The 15232-nt window shown below is 32.0% G+C and overlaps 1 protein-coding gene and 1 long non-coding RNA gene across 2 annotated transcripts; both read right to left on the bottom strand.

Moving 5' to 3' along the window:
- Positions 1 to 1713: 1713 nt before the first annotated feature.
- On the bottom strand, positions 1714 to 7156 carry LOC121116578 (uncharacterized). The gene is made up of 3 exons (XM_071893952.1): positions 6237 to 7156; positions 5615 to 5884; positions 1714 to 1836 (listed from the first exon to the last, which is right to left on the bottom strand). Exons 1-2 carry the CDS (start codon positions 6981 to 6983, stop codon positions 5702 to 5704), a joined length of 930 nt encoding a protein of 309 aa, XP_071750053.1. The 5' UTR covers positions 6984 to 7156; the 3' UTR covers positions 1714 to 1836; positions 5615 to 5701.
- Positions 7157 to 13539: 6383 nt separating this feature from the next.
- On the bottom strand, positions 13540 to 14642 carry LOC121116451 (uncharacterized). Its single transcript, XR_005863862.2, has 3 exons — positions 14516 to 14642; positions 14416 to 14448; positions 13540 to 13606 (listed from the first exon to the last, which is right to left on the bottom strand). It is a non-coding gene; the product is annotated as an uncharacterized lncRNA (long non-coding RNA).
- Positions 14643 to 15232: the final 590 nt, after the last annotated feature.

Genomic DNA, 15232 nt, shown 5'->3' with positions numbered 1-15232 from the left:
ATGGCAATAAAAAAAGCTCTATAATATTTGATCACGGAGGAACTCTTCAAATATTTCAATATCCCCAAACCCCTAGTAATAAAACATACAATCATTAACAAGAAGTTATTGAAGGGCATTTCACCGGTTATAATAATGATTTAAATTTGTTTAGTTTAAACAAAGAACAAGTTTGGAGCATTTATTTACCACGCCCATCTCATCCAAGATAAGTGTAACCATAGCAACAATATTTTCCATTGAAAAGGTACTCAAGCAACATACAATCTGTGGAACAAAAAACAAACATTCATTATAATTTTGCAGTATTTATTTACGTCCCTAACACAATCAAAATGTTTTGCCTCGTCGTTGCGTGTGCATTTCTTACCTCCATTATTTGAGAACAACCTGCTCCTCATCCACCTCTCTACCGCCCAGCACCTGCATACCGACCCAATCCCTATTATGAGCTCCTAAGCTCTATGCTTTCTAATATTATGTTGTTGGTGGCCACTCTGGGACCAACTTAACTGTTGAGGAAACTCTGATTTCAAAATAGTAGCTGGATCCTATCAAGTTGATCTGCCCAATGGTTGTCTCCAAACTGTTACTTACACCGCAGATGACTGTGATGGATTCGTTGCTGATGTCACATATGATGTTACTCTAACTTAGTCAAAGTTTGAACCCAAGCCTGATTCATTGAAATCCGCTCTCGTATATAAGCCTGCTCCTGCCCCATACCATATCTAATAAAGAACTTATTTTGTAATATATGTATTTATTATTTCACAAAGTAATAATTGAAATGAGGCAACGTAGCTCAATGGAAGCGTTCTCATGAAAAAATAATCTCATGATTTGAATCCCAGTTATTCGTAGCGAAGGAAATATCATTTCTGTATATGGACTTTCAAAGACATTCCAACGGATTCGTTGTAACACCATAATGTTATACTTATAGTTAATCAGTGTAACTCCAATTATTTACTTCTCCAGAAAATTTGTAGTAGTTAATTATTTTCATTCAATTTTACATTTATTACGCAAGTGTATTGATATCTTTACACATTACATAGACAGTGACTGCTTAAACCACATTTTCTCATTCTATCACACATGACCGACACTTTCTTTAAACAAAACTTTGGTTATTACCAGGATTTCCCATCATATCCCAATGATAAGACTAAACCTACTTAACAGCTCCTTATAAAATTTCTCTGGAAAATATTGATCAAGTGATTTTCGTTTCGCCACGTGAGTTTGGTTTTGCTGCTTACAAACTCACTCCAATCTACAATTCCGCCCCATCCTACTCCTAAAACACATATTAGTACCTACAAAGGGTAGGAAAAAGTCCGTATACTCTAATTCCCAGTTCATTTTGAAGGTTTTAGTTCACAAGTTAAAATCTTGTAATATTTTTATCAAGTCCAGTGCAAGTCCTCATAAAATATAGATTACTTTGTATCTAAAGCAAAAATGGAAATGCCTTTTGAGACCGAGTCAAGTCGTGAGTTTTAGCTTTCGAGTTCAGATCAAATTTTGAGTTTTGGATTGTGTGATCAAATCGAGTCGTAAGTTTTCCAAGGGGAGACCTGAGTTCAAGTTGAGTCGAAAGCCTCAAGTTCAAGTCTCACAATAGGTTATTTATTTTACAACCGTATGATAATTGTATATTTTTGAGAAAATTATTTAAAATTTAGGTTAAAAAGAGGATTTATTTATTTCCAAATACAAATATATTTTCGAATATTTATCAGTCAACACGAATTGTTTTTATTCCTCCTTATTATCATCTGGACTGAAGTCACTTTGTACATTGGGTTGAGGTCCTTGGTTTAAAGCCTCCTAGAAGAAGAAAATATTTATACAAAAACTATATTGAACAAAATTAAAAAAAATATGAAATATATATAGTCATTTTTTTACATATCTTATTTAAATATAGTCCGATATTTTATAGAAACTTTTATGTCAAAAATAGGTAAAGTATACAAATTTTTGGAATAGGTTTAGGTAACCAAGAAAATTAACTAAAGTTCAGATACTTCATTTGATCATGATATGGCTATTCACATAAAGTCAATCAATTTCTAATATATCCATGTAACAATGATTTTATCATATTTTAAATGCAATTTGCGACACATTCAAAAATTAATCTGAATATTTTTTGACGATAACTTATAATTCATTGAATAAGACAGATTTTAGGAAAATCATATGCGCTTCATTTTATGTCAACAAGCTAAAAATATTGCTTTTTTACATCCTTTAAATATTTAATAGGCTTTGTAGTTAAATTTGTGGGCTAAGTTTAAATACTGACGAGTTTTAATTATAATATAAAGCCTTCAATTGATTCCGAACATATGATCTATTCAAATAAACTATATCAATTTCTAGTTATCATCTTGTAAATATGACTTTCTGCTTTTTTAAATGTTCCTTTAGTTGGTCAGATGGAGTTGCACTGCTTAACTATAAATAAACATTATATAGTATTATATTTACTTCAAACTACGCTAGGAATCTTCTTTGAAGAATTTATTTATAAATTATATTTCCTGCTTTAGGAACAACCGGGGCGAGAACCTATGCACATTGAGTTCAAGATAATAATATCCCCCAAGCAAGTTGTCTATTGGGCTACATTGTTTCATATTTTACTTTCAATATTTATCATTTCAAAAGGGTTAATGAGAATATGTTTCTTGTTCAATCTAAAAAAAATTTATAACTTTGTCCGAAATATTGACTTCTATTAAATTAAATTAGATGAATCTTAGTCAAAAGACGTGAAATGAACTGTGCAAGATACAAGATTATAGACGAAGCACAGTTACAGATAAAAATTTTGGTCTTATAAAAAAGTTTGACCTGCATCGGTCGCATATAAAATAAAATGGTTTAGACCGTTCCTAAAAACTAAAACGATCATTTATCTTTCGAAAAAGAAAAATATATCCACCTTCCCCTGTTGACGGGCAGTAATTCATACTACATATTATTGCAATCACACAAGTATGTATTTCAATTGCATTTTATGTATCTTTGTTGATTATATAAACATGTCTTTGTTCCGGAACAAGGCGTGAGGGTCAATTGTTGCATATATTTCTTATGCCAAAAGATTAAAAGTTCAACTCTAACTCCTATTGTATAATCAATGGTTGGTTGTAGGTACTCGTACTCACTTCCTTGTTAATATATTAGATATAATATCATGTATTTGCAACACTTGGGGCAATAAATTATTATTTCAATTATTTGACAATGGACCATGGTAGTGATGATTTATTGTTTATCTTCTGAAGTACATTTTTTTAAAGTATAGAATTGATATGAAAATAAAATATTATTATTTGTATTAAAAAAAAATCTTATTTACAATTTTGAATTAAAGGCGTGAATACTTGAGTTTACATGTGGAAGTCTGGGATCTACCAGATTTATAAAGTCTCATTATTAGCTCAAATATAATTAGGTTTCCCATATGGTGGTTGTGTCAGTCCAGTCCAGTTAAGTCCTGTATATCAGACCTAAAAACTTATAAAGTTCAGTCCTTGGTGACATTACTCAACTTTATTATTATTTTTTTTTTAAATTAGTTCTTGGTTGTGACATACCGATGGTCCGACAGTCTTAAGGCCCGGTCCAAAAAACTATTAGAACTGGTCTGAACTAAAACAATATACCTAAAAAATTTGGGGCTATTGGGGTACCGCCAGGTCCCAAAATGAGATGCAATCTATCACTGTTAATTAAATTACTTTTAAAGGCCCTCTCTCACCCTAACCCTCCAACGGGTACATCCCGTTTCCCAAAACGAGATGAAACCAAAAACAGCCTCAAATTTTGGGGGCCCAAAATCTGGGTTAAATATAAGTAGTAACGCAGGGTTTCTCCCATTTTGGGGTCCGACGGCACACTCGGCCCTAAAATTCGGGTTGTATAGAAGGACCTTCACATGTAGTTTCAATAGGAGTTTGTGTTAGTGGGTGTATGTGTAAGGGCCCTTTATTTTATATTCTAGGGTCAACATTGTGTCGGTAGAAGTTTGTATGATCGACGTTTTGTCTCTTCGACGTTCTGTCCATTCGACATTTTGTCAGTCGACGTTTTGTCCATGCACCAAAAAGAGAAAGTATGACGTAAGGGCAAACACATACAGTGTACCCTCTAGCCCTTAGATCTTGAATTAGACCTCGTGGGTTAAATTGTATCTAATTTTAATTGTTTCTCATCTACCATTTTATGTAAATGTAAATTAATTATGAACATTTATTTCTGTCTATTTAAGAAAAATTGTCAATTTAAAACGTCATATTCATAAATATAGTAGAAATATCTATAAAAAAAATCATCCTTTTTTATATTTACTTATCTTGTATTCAATGATAACATTTAAAACCATATCTATTTTTATCAAAATTCTAAGTTAGCCTTGATTGGCAATGTCAAATTTAATACATAATTGTATAATATTTTTGACATTTACTCTTTTTTAAATAAAGGTTGCAAGATAGTATAATGACCATGGATCGAAAACAACCTAATATAATACTATAAAGTTTGTTTGTCTGTCTGAATGTTTGTTAAGTCGTCATTTCGGAGTTGCGCTTTATATCTGAAAAACTTATGACTACTTGATCTAAAAAATAACAATGTAACAATAGTTGTAGGATGTTTATACATCTATTATCATAAAAATATATATCTTCTCACGTACAATTTAAGTTTTTAAAACGGGTCTTTCTACACTTGAACTCATTGTAGTGCATTTTTGCTTTCCATTTCGATCGTATATTTATCTTTTAAGAAAGGTAAGATTCTCAACTTCGTTAATTACATGTATTGGGCTTGCGATGGAAACTTTCTAATGCTGCCCAAGCATATATTCTCAGCTTTTACAATAAGTGCCGTTATGGACAAACATGTATAGCTCATCTTACCGCGTTACTTCCATCTAAATCACCAGGCGACATACTCTCGCCTTGTCTTAGGAAGTTGGACGGACTTAATAAAAAGCTCTGGAACTTAAATCCTGAAAGATTGATTTTGAGAAGCCCTGTTGAATTCATTTGACAAAGTTGTGTATGTAAAAAAATGAATTGCGAAAGGTCTTGAAGTGAAAAAGCATGAAAATATATTTATTCTTTAATATATGTATATGGGGCGAAACTACCAGAGCAAAAATTCCCAGGCAAAATTACCAGAACTAAAATTCCTGAGGCAAATATTTCTAGTCACAGTAACAACTAATGCATTTAGTTAAATCTCAGTGCGTCATTTTGGAAAAAAAAATAGATAAAAAAAATCAGTTGTACGTTTATTGTAGATATATAAAAACTGCGAGTTATGGTGGGCACTCGCACTAGAATAGTAATATGTTTAAATTATAATATTTTTCATATATTTCTACCTTTTTGAAATATTAGTTTGTTGAAATTTAATCGGAAGGTCAAAAATTTGAAATTTTGCGTACAACACAATTTTTCCAAAATTGCATATAAATAGCTCGACAACCAATCATTAGATTAAACCAATTTTCATCAAAATGCTGACAATTAACTGAATATTACTTAGCCTATTAATTATGTATATAATTTGAATCGTTACTCACATATTCGTCTTCACTGGGCAACCTATCAGGACCATTCGTCATTATAAATGATTCTGATTTAGATATGTCATCCTTACTAAAGGGACATTATTTCTTTTCCTCGTCAAGTGAATTCAGGAATGCCTCACCTCGGCCATAATCTTCCTCGGCCAATGGATATTCTTCATCTGGTGGTGACATTGGTTCTCTGTTGTTATCAACGGAATCATCTTCCTTACCCAAAGATTTTCTTTCATCTAGAGGTACTATTGACTCCTTGTGATCATCAACCTGCATTGTTAAATGAATCGTTCGGTACCATTGACTCTGTGGCATCATCAACTACTTCATCGTTAAATGAATCGTTTGGTGGCATTGATTCTGCATCATCCTCTACTGGGCCATCTCCCTTAACCAATGGATGTTCTTCATCTAGTGGTACCATTGGTTCTGTGTTATCATCAACTTCTGCATTGTTCAATGAATCGTTTGGTAACATTGACTCAGTAGCATCTTCAACTTCTTCATCGTTAAATGAATCGTTTGGTGGCATTGATTCTGCATCATCCTCTGCCGGGCCATCTCCCTTAACCAATGGATGTTCTTCATCTAGTGGTACCATTGGTTCTGTGTTATCATCAACTTCTGCATTGTTAAATGAATCCTTTGGTACCATTGACTCTGTTTTATCATCAACTTCTTCATCGTTAAATGCATCGTTCGATGGCATTGATTCTGGTTCATCCTCTACAGGTCCATCTTCCTCAGCCAGTGGATGTTCTTCATCTAGGGGTAGCATTGGTTCTGTGTTATCATCAACTTTTGCATTGTTAAATGAATCCTTTGGTACCATTGACTCTGTTTTATCATCAACTTCTTCATCGTTAAATGCATCGTTCGATGGCATTGATTCTGGTTCATCCTCTACAGGTCCATCTTCCTCAGCCAATGGATGTTCTTCATCTATTGGTACCATTGGTTCTGTGTAATCATCAACTTCTACATTGTTAAATGAATCCTTTGGTACCATTGACTTTGTTTCATCATCAACTACTTCATCGTTAAATGCATCGTTTGGTGGCATGGATTCTGGTTCATCCTCTACTGGTCCATCTTCCTCAACCAATGGATGTTCTTCGTCTAGTGGTACCATTGGTTCTGTGTTATCATCAACTTTTGCATTGTTAAATGAATCTTTTGGTACCATTGACTCTTTACCATCCTTTACTGGGCCATCTCCCTCAGCCAAAGGATATTCTTCATCTGGTGGTATCATTGATTCTGTATAATCACCATCAACATCTGCATCCTTAAATGAATCGTTTGGTAATATTGTTTCTGTGTCATCATCATAAAGTTCTGCAATTTTAAATGCATCCTTTGGCACCATTGATTCCGTATAATCATCATTAACTTCTGCATCTTTTATTGAATTTTTTCCATATTGAAGCTCATGTTACCATTGTTATTTTCTTTTGTCCTTGGTGTGCTTGAATCTGTATCATTATTCTCTATAGTAAAGTTGATTTTAGATTTGGATACTTTGTCCATCAACTGTTCTTTAATATCCAGAGCAAAATCGTCGTTTCACTTGTATAACAGACATGGCGATACTTTCTTTCACTTCCCCAAGACTATCTTCCTCAACCAATTGTTTTCTTCATTTGGGAACAAATGATCCGGTTCATCATCTAGATTGACTCTCTTATCAAATTCACTTTCTGTCCCCTTGGCGTTTGCTTGCTTCATTCTCACTTGACTGTTCTTTTAGCAGATCAACATTCTTTGTTTGTACTTTTGATTCTCCATTTTGGTACTTGTTATGATTTTATTCCAATAGACTGTTCTTTAATATCAGGTAAAATCGTCGTTTCACTTGAATTAACAGACATGGCGATACTTTCTTTCACTTCTCAAGACTATCTTCCTCAACCAATTGTTTTCTTTCATTTGGGAACAAATGATCCGGTTCATCATCTAGATTGACGCTCTTACCAAATTCATTTCTGTCCCTTGGCGTTTGCTTGCTTCATTCTCATTTGATTGTTCTTTTAGCAAATCAACATTCTTTGTTTGTACTTTTGATTCTCTATTTTGTGCCTTGTTATGATTTATTCCAATTTTGAAATCCTCAGTGGAGCTTTGATAATTCCACTCTAATGAATAAAAATAATTATTACTATAGCCTTGAGCAGTTAAAAATAATGTGGTGTCGAATTGAATCATATATTGAACCAAGTACATGAGTTGAAATGGGAAAAAGGGAGAAAAAAAAAAACTTAGATGTGGGGATAATGTTTAGGCCGTGGGACTTGCAGTCGCTCGTAAGTTGAGTTTATCATCTTCCTACAAAAATCAGCTTGTTTATCACTTAGAAGTTAATATTGTTAACCCTCTAACAGTAATATTTATTGCTACACAAGTGCGGCTATATCAAAGCTCTCAGGTCTGACACAATAGCTTATAAACTCAAAACAATTTCACTTTGTCTTAGGCTTCTATGTCACAAATTTATATTTATATATATATTGTAAAAACCCTCATAAGTTTTGGAAACTTATATTGAACGTAAGGGTCAGAGAGAGTTTTATATTATTGGTATAAAGGAAGTTATTTTTTAAAGTTAAGCAATACTAAAAAAATCCTAAAGTAAAAGCATAATGGGTAAAAGTTTTTGCACAATTTCGTCAATAAATTTATAAATATTCTGTAAATAATAATGAAGTATTATGCGTTTTTGTCACTATTTTTATGGTCAAATCTGCAGGATCAAAAAAGCCAAACTACGCATCACTAGTAGCTATGAATTCACACTACTTATTTAATCATTTATATTCAATAGAATACTTTCTGTGTAAGTATAATTTTAAAAATTTCGATATAACACCGTGGTGTATGTCTAATTTGTCATTAGAAGAATCACATAACTCATTAGATATTATGATTAATGTACAAATCACTTTATGACGGATGCAACACTATGAAACTCAAAATATTTCATGAGATTTGGTGATATTCAATAAAATATGAAGTCGATTCGGGGTTTTTTCGAATTGGAGTTGAGTCAATAATTCTTCAAATCGACACAACACAATTTAAAAACAAAAATTGTATTATTCATGACATAAATATGGTTCTATAAAATAAGCGTTGCTATATATTTTTAACAACACATGGAACCGTTCACTCTTTTTGCGATCATCCGCTCATACCTTAGTCTTCTTAAATGAAATGACAACATAGTGATCAACTTTTGTCTTAATATAATTAGCTACGAAAAATAACTTTTTCCCTCTTTGCAACATACCCCTTTAAAGATACCTCAGATGATGTCACTTTTCTTCGGGACATTTTAATTCCTCTTTTTTCGCTGTGAATGCAATTAAAAATATAGCTCATGTTGGTGGAAAGATGGGCAAAAGTTGTTTACTCTGTCGCCAATGTGTCACGTGGTTTTAGCATTTATCCTTAGGTAAAAAATCATGTCTATGGGTAACAATGTAAAAGAAGCAAAGAAATGAACGGAGTTCAGAGATTTTTTCCGCTAGTCTCTGCTAATTTAGCTGTGTTAATATTAGCTTCTTTTTTTTTTCTCGTGATATCAAAAATGAAACGAATCTAAAGCCCTCTCATTTTATGCTTAATCTCCAACCCTTATTAATAAATAAAAGTAATTAAAAAATGCTTGTTTACCTTCTTCTTTATAATTGGTCCACTTGAATAGTACGGATGAGGAAGGGGCTTCTAAAAATAAAAATTGAAATGAAAAATAGAATCTGCTAAAAAAAAATATAGGGGGCATATATTTATTGTCACATTTTTCCAATTTAACTTTAACACTCAGAAATACAGAATCCTTAAAGTCATTCCTACAACTGAAAATTGGAATCACTGCGTACACAACGGATAATTGATTATATATTAGAGCAACGTTCAAATAAGAAAATTGCCTGCATCCTAAAAGAAGATATTCAGACCGTTTAGCCGAACAAAAAACGTATTAGAGGTGGGAAAGAGCATGAAGGGTTTTTTAAGCCAATTGAGAGGGGATGATACTCCTTATACGGATGCAGAGGATTCCTCAGCGAGGATATAACAATGTCCATTATAAAGATGAACAGAAACATGGAAGTTTTGAGAGCAACAGTTAACCTAATAATGAAGATGCTTAGTTAGAGTAGCTTATTTTTAAATTTGAGAAATGTTGAGCTCTGAGGGTCGTAAGTTTTTCCTTTCAGACTAAAGATACCGTGTATAAGTTTTTAATGTTTCTGAAAAATAATTAAAAGGTAGCTCAACGGCTCTAAAGTTTTGAAATTATAAGATTTTTGTCAAATACAGTGTTTTGACCTGAATATAAAATAAGCTCTTGGTGTTACAACAAATCTTGAGCATCAAGAAATTTAGTTTAATCAATTTGCAATCAAAAATATTTCATTATTTTTTTACTAGGGGTTGGTGCTGATTGATCCATAACTTAGATTTTTGGTATATCTCCATCTGTCTGATCGTAAAAGAAATTATATCCATATTTACTATTTATGTGTTCCAAACTATTAGAAATGGTGAAATCATTACTTGAAGTAGATAGAACAGGTTATGTTAGGATAAATTTGACCTTTTTTCGACCTTTTGAAAGACCTTTTTCGAGTAAAGATAATTTATAAGCTAAATCCATCAAATAAATTTTGAAGTCATTGACCTGTTTCTGGTCTTTACTTAATACAAAAAGTCTTCATATTCAAATTTTAATCAATAAATAAAGTAATTGAACCATATTGTATTTTAGACTCAGATAAAGTTTCTGAGCATTGCTGTTTAGTTTAAATTTTTCATGACGTTTGTCGAACCATTTAACATAAGAAAGATTGTTATTTTGCACTATTAAAGGATGACCATTTTCTTGACATCATTTGAAAATTTGAACATGATGGGAAGACGTTGGTACAAAACATGCCTGTAATGCTGTTCCAATTATGTCTACATGCGAGAAGTAAAATGTTTTTTTCTAGTTTTTTTTTAAAGGAGAACACAAGCTGCAGCAGTCCAACCTGTATTCGAACTTGTTGTATCAAAGCACCTGCCTTGAATTTGATTAAGTATTTTCCAGTCTGGAATGGTCTCGAATGTAGAACTAGCTTGAGCATCACCTGTTCCGGACGAAAACTTTGGTGCATCTTGTAATTCTAAATTTATCTCACTGAAATCAAAAATGGGGAGTCGGGCGACCTTCTCATCTCCTATGAGATCGGGAATCATTTTCCCATCCCAATGAATAATGAGAAAGGGATTTACTTTGGAAGTAATTCTTTATTTATTCAGCTTTGACTTGCGGAACTCAGCTTGTTTTCTTCGTATTGTGTCTCTGTTCGGAGAAAGTACATTAATATTTTGTCCCATCACTTTGGCTGTTTTGGTTAATATGAATACTGCTTTTGTATCGAATACTTTTGTGCAATCAAGAGTAACCGCAAGTGTAGGAGTCATTATTGTTTTTCTGCATCTCTGTTTTTCTTTTTTTTCATCAACACATAATTTTCCTTTATATAGTTGACTGATTAAGAGTTGTTCAAGGGGCTACTTGATGATAGATATTGCCTTAATTTATTTAGCCTGGCCACAGTTTTGTCATTTCTCTCGGTTGCTATTTGTTTCTTAACATAAATATTTCTATCAACACCAGAAATAGTTCCCTTCCCTCCTTTTTATAGCTGTTCTTAACAAGAAAATACTATCCTTTTCTAATACGGAGTTTCTATTAAGAGCATTAGTATGAGATATATGAAAAATATTTTCGAGGGAGGAAACAAAGGCAGCTTCTTTATCGAGTTGAGTTTTTAATCTACGTTATTTTTTTTTTTCAGAAGTCTCCATTGTTGAAAAATCTATTTAAGTTTGCTTTGACAGTCTTGATGATGTTTAATTGGAATCCTGGCTCGGTCCCAAAATTTAGCTATCTTGAGGATGGTAATATTTGACAAAATGTCAAAATTTATTCTGCAAATTGATGTAATTCTGTAAAAATAGTCAAAGAGCCATTCGCAGCAAAGATAATTTGTTGCCAATCAATTCAGTAATTATGATATTGTTTTAGATCTAGTGTTTTTAGCCATTGCTTTGTTTTGAAAATTGCAAAAACTAAAACGATACTTAATAATTCAGGACAAAAAAAGAGAATGAAAAGGATTTGAAAAATTATTTCTCTTAAGTACTTTACTTGCTATATTCTAGACAGATTTGATGTCTTTGTTCATTGAGCAGAGACATCCAATGTTCAAACAGATGGAAAATATCAAAGAGTTAATATAAAAGAGTTTTTAGCATTACAAAATTAGCTCTCAACTGAAATAAAAAATCTTTATTATGAAAAATGGATCTACACACGTCATGAAAAATTTGAACTAAATAGCAATGCTCAAAATGTTATCCCAGTTTAAAATAAAATAGGTTCAATTACTTAATTTATTTATTAAAATTTGAATATGAAGACTTTTTGTATCTTGTCAAGACCAAAAAAGGTCAATGTCTTCACAATGAGTATTTATTAATACCTTAATTAAGATTTATTTATTGGATTGAGCTTATCAGGTATCTTTATTCAAAAAAGGTCGAAAAAAGATTAAATTAATCCTAAAATAACCTGTTCTATTTACTTCAAGTAATAAATTCAGCATGTCTAATAATTTGGGACACATAAATTGTAAATATGGATATCCTTTCTTTTATAATCAGACAGATGGACATATAGCAAAAAAATGTAACTCATGCCTTTGCTCTTTTTGACCAATTAGAACCAACTGCATGTAAAAAAATAATGAAATATTTTTGCTTGCAAATTATGCTAACAAATTTCTTGTTTTTCAAGGTTTTTGTAACACCAAGGGCCTATTCGATATTCAGGCCAAAACACCCTTTTTGACAAAAATCGTGAAATTTCAAAACTTTAGAGCCGTTGAGCCACTTCTAAATGTTTTGAAAACCCCTCAAAATTAATATACGATATTTTTAGCCTAAAAAGAAAAATTTACGACCCTCAAAGCACAACATTTCTCAAATAAAAAAAATAAGCTCCACCTTAGTTGGCATCCTAGGAAAATTTTGAAAAAACTGTAATGAAAGGATTAACCACAAGATAAAGTCAATGGTATTTTTTCAAAGGATATGGATATAATTATTATTACAAATGCCCATGTTTACAACAGATATAGTCGCAGATAGGGATGTGAAGTGTTGTTGCTGCGCTGTATTGGACAAAACACCCAGCAAAGTTATGGTTTTTAAAGCTTAAAATTCATAAGTACCAACTGCTTATATGGTAAAAAACTTTTAATTTAAACTATGAAAAAGCAATAATACATATGCACCACCCTGTAGATAAATGTAAAGTCCTTACCTTTCCATGCTCAAAGAAGGCAGCGTCAACTAATTTCTGAAAAATGAATTTGAAATTGACACAGTTGATTTTCATAATAAAGCTATAAATAGTGTTGTGTCGGTACATATTTCAGACTGAAAACTACGGTCCAATGCAGTTCGGTCATAGATATTAGTGCTCAAACGTATAAACTTCTATCTTTGATGACGTCAATCAATATTACTTATTTCTTTTTTAATGTTCCCTTAATTGGTCAGATGGAGTTGCACTTATTATAAATATTATAATATTACATTTACTCTAACTAACTTAGGAATCTTCTTTGAAGTCCATATACATAAAGTATATTTCTTTCACCAGGAACGAACAGGGTGTACCCTACACATATTGAGTTCCAAAGAAATATTTCTCCCGTACGCTTTGTCCATTGAACTACGCTTTTCCATTATTTTTTAGTTCTAGTACTGACAGTCAAGGACTCTATGACGAATAAGACCATTATGACTGAACTGGACTAGACCAAATAATTACAGACTGGCACTACACCACTTATAATAATCCATTGAATACCTTTAGAATTGAGAGTTTTTAATATTATCGCCTAAAAATATATATTCTAAACCATAATTATTGAGTCCCTAGAAAAATACATAAAACAATATATGTTATGAATTAAAACAGTAGTATTTCTTATCAAGCCTTTGCTCACATGCCCCCCGTCCCTTAATATTTTAATCAGGTCTTCTGATTTATTTCGGACTCATTTCAAGGCCATATTTATACATTAATTGATTAAAGTACTTTTATTAGTTTGCTGGAGTCTAGTAAAATTAAATTCTAAATACAGTGCTTGTCTTAAAAGGAGACATAGTGGCTCCTTGTCCTAAGTTTTGCAATTTAATGTAAATAATAACTAAAAAAATTGACAATAAGTTTAAATATAAATAAGACAGAATAAGAGGCTACAATCTTATCTTTGCAATACGCATCGCTCACAATAAAACCATTTTGCAAAATCAACACTCAATTGATAACTAGTATATCATTATTGCATAAAATTTGCTATTATTCAGAATAAATTGAATTTGTTTTCTATTAAAGATATCTTGAAATAGAGTTAAGAACTCGGAGTCGAAACATACTACTCGAGTGGATCTTTGAACAATTTTATTTGATTTGATCACACAATCAAAAACTTGACTTAGAATTTAAAGCTAAGACTCGACTTGGACACAAAAATCACTGTAATTTCTTAGTAGTCTTTTTATTTTATGAGGTTTCAAACTGGACTGTATTTAAACATTCAAGGACTTGAACTTTTATGCAAAACTTAAGACTTGATTTGTACTAGTAGCCTCTGGACTTGTTCTCAAATCATTAAAGAATGTTTTATATAGTTCATATCTCTGATTGTAACTAGAGGAAAATCATTAAATTGAGTACATACATCAAACACAAGAGGAGATGGAATCCTGAAATTCTGTAAAAAATAAATTATCATTGTTTTTGACAAATAATCGTTTATAATAAATAAAAGAATTACTTACTCCATTGTTATGTCCAGATTGAGCCTGATGACCATGGCCTGTTCCTTTGTTTAGCCCATGGCCTGTTCCTTTGTTTAACCCATGGCCTGTTCCTTTGTTTAGCCCATGGCCTGTTCCTTTGTTTAACCCATGTGTTCTGTTTAACCCATGTCCTGGTCCACTTGTTAACTCATGCTCTGGTCCACTGATTAGCCCATGCTCTGCTCCACTCGTTAACCCATGCTCTGGTCCACTGATTAGCACATGCTCTGTTCCACTGTTTAACCCCTTTTCTGGTACACTGATTAACCCATGCCCTGGTTCATTAATTAACACATGCTTATCCTAAAAAAATAAACCAATAATGCATATTGCAAATTTTATAATGCACAAATCCCATGCAGACAAAGTCATCTAAGACACACCCTCCCAAAAAAACCTTGAAAAAATTCTCCATTTTAAGCTTACATATATAATAAATACAATATTTAAGAGAATGTATTTTTAACTCTGAAGTGGGATTCCAATTATTATACCCTCAGTTCAAATCTTTAAGAGTTTAAGTATCTACTGTTAACATATTCACATTTCTCCTAGAAATAAACTTCTTAATTTATATTCAAGTTCGGAGGCTCCAGGTAACAAATATAATAATTATAAATAATTAATATATAACTATAGTAAAAAAAATATAACAAATGGGTATTGAAAAAAAAAAATTACCAAAACTTAAAGTGG

This window comes from Lepeophtheirus salmonis, unplaced genomic scaffold (assembly GCF_016086655.4).
Source record: "Lepeophtheirus salmonis unplaced genomic scaffold, UVic_Lsal_1.4 unplaced_contig_650_pilon, whole genome shotgun sequence".
NCBI lineage: Eukaryota > Metazoa > Arthropoda > Copepoda > Siphonostomatoida > Caligidae > Lepeophtheirus > Lepeophtheirus salmonis.
Note: the sequence above shows the minus strand (reverse complement) of the source record. Positions and strands in the feature narration are given on the sequence as shown.

Excerpts from the sequence above, each read along its gene's own strand:
- LOC121116578 (XM_071893952.1), bottom strand. The coding sequence starts at position 6,983 with ATGGTGCCAAAGGATGCATTTAAAATTGCAGAACTTTATGATGATGAC. Across the intron at positions 5,885-6,236 it reads ATTCATTTAACAATGCAGAA|GTTGATGATCACAAGGAGTC; the intron begins GTTGATGATAAC and ends TTAACAATGCAG.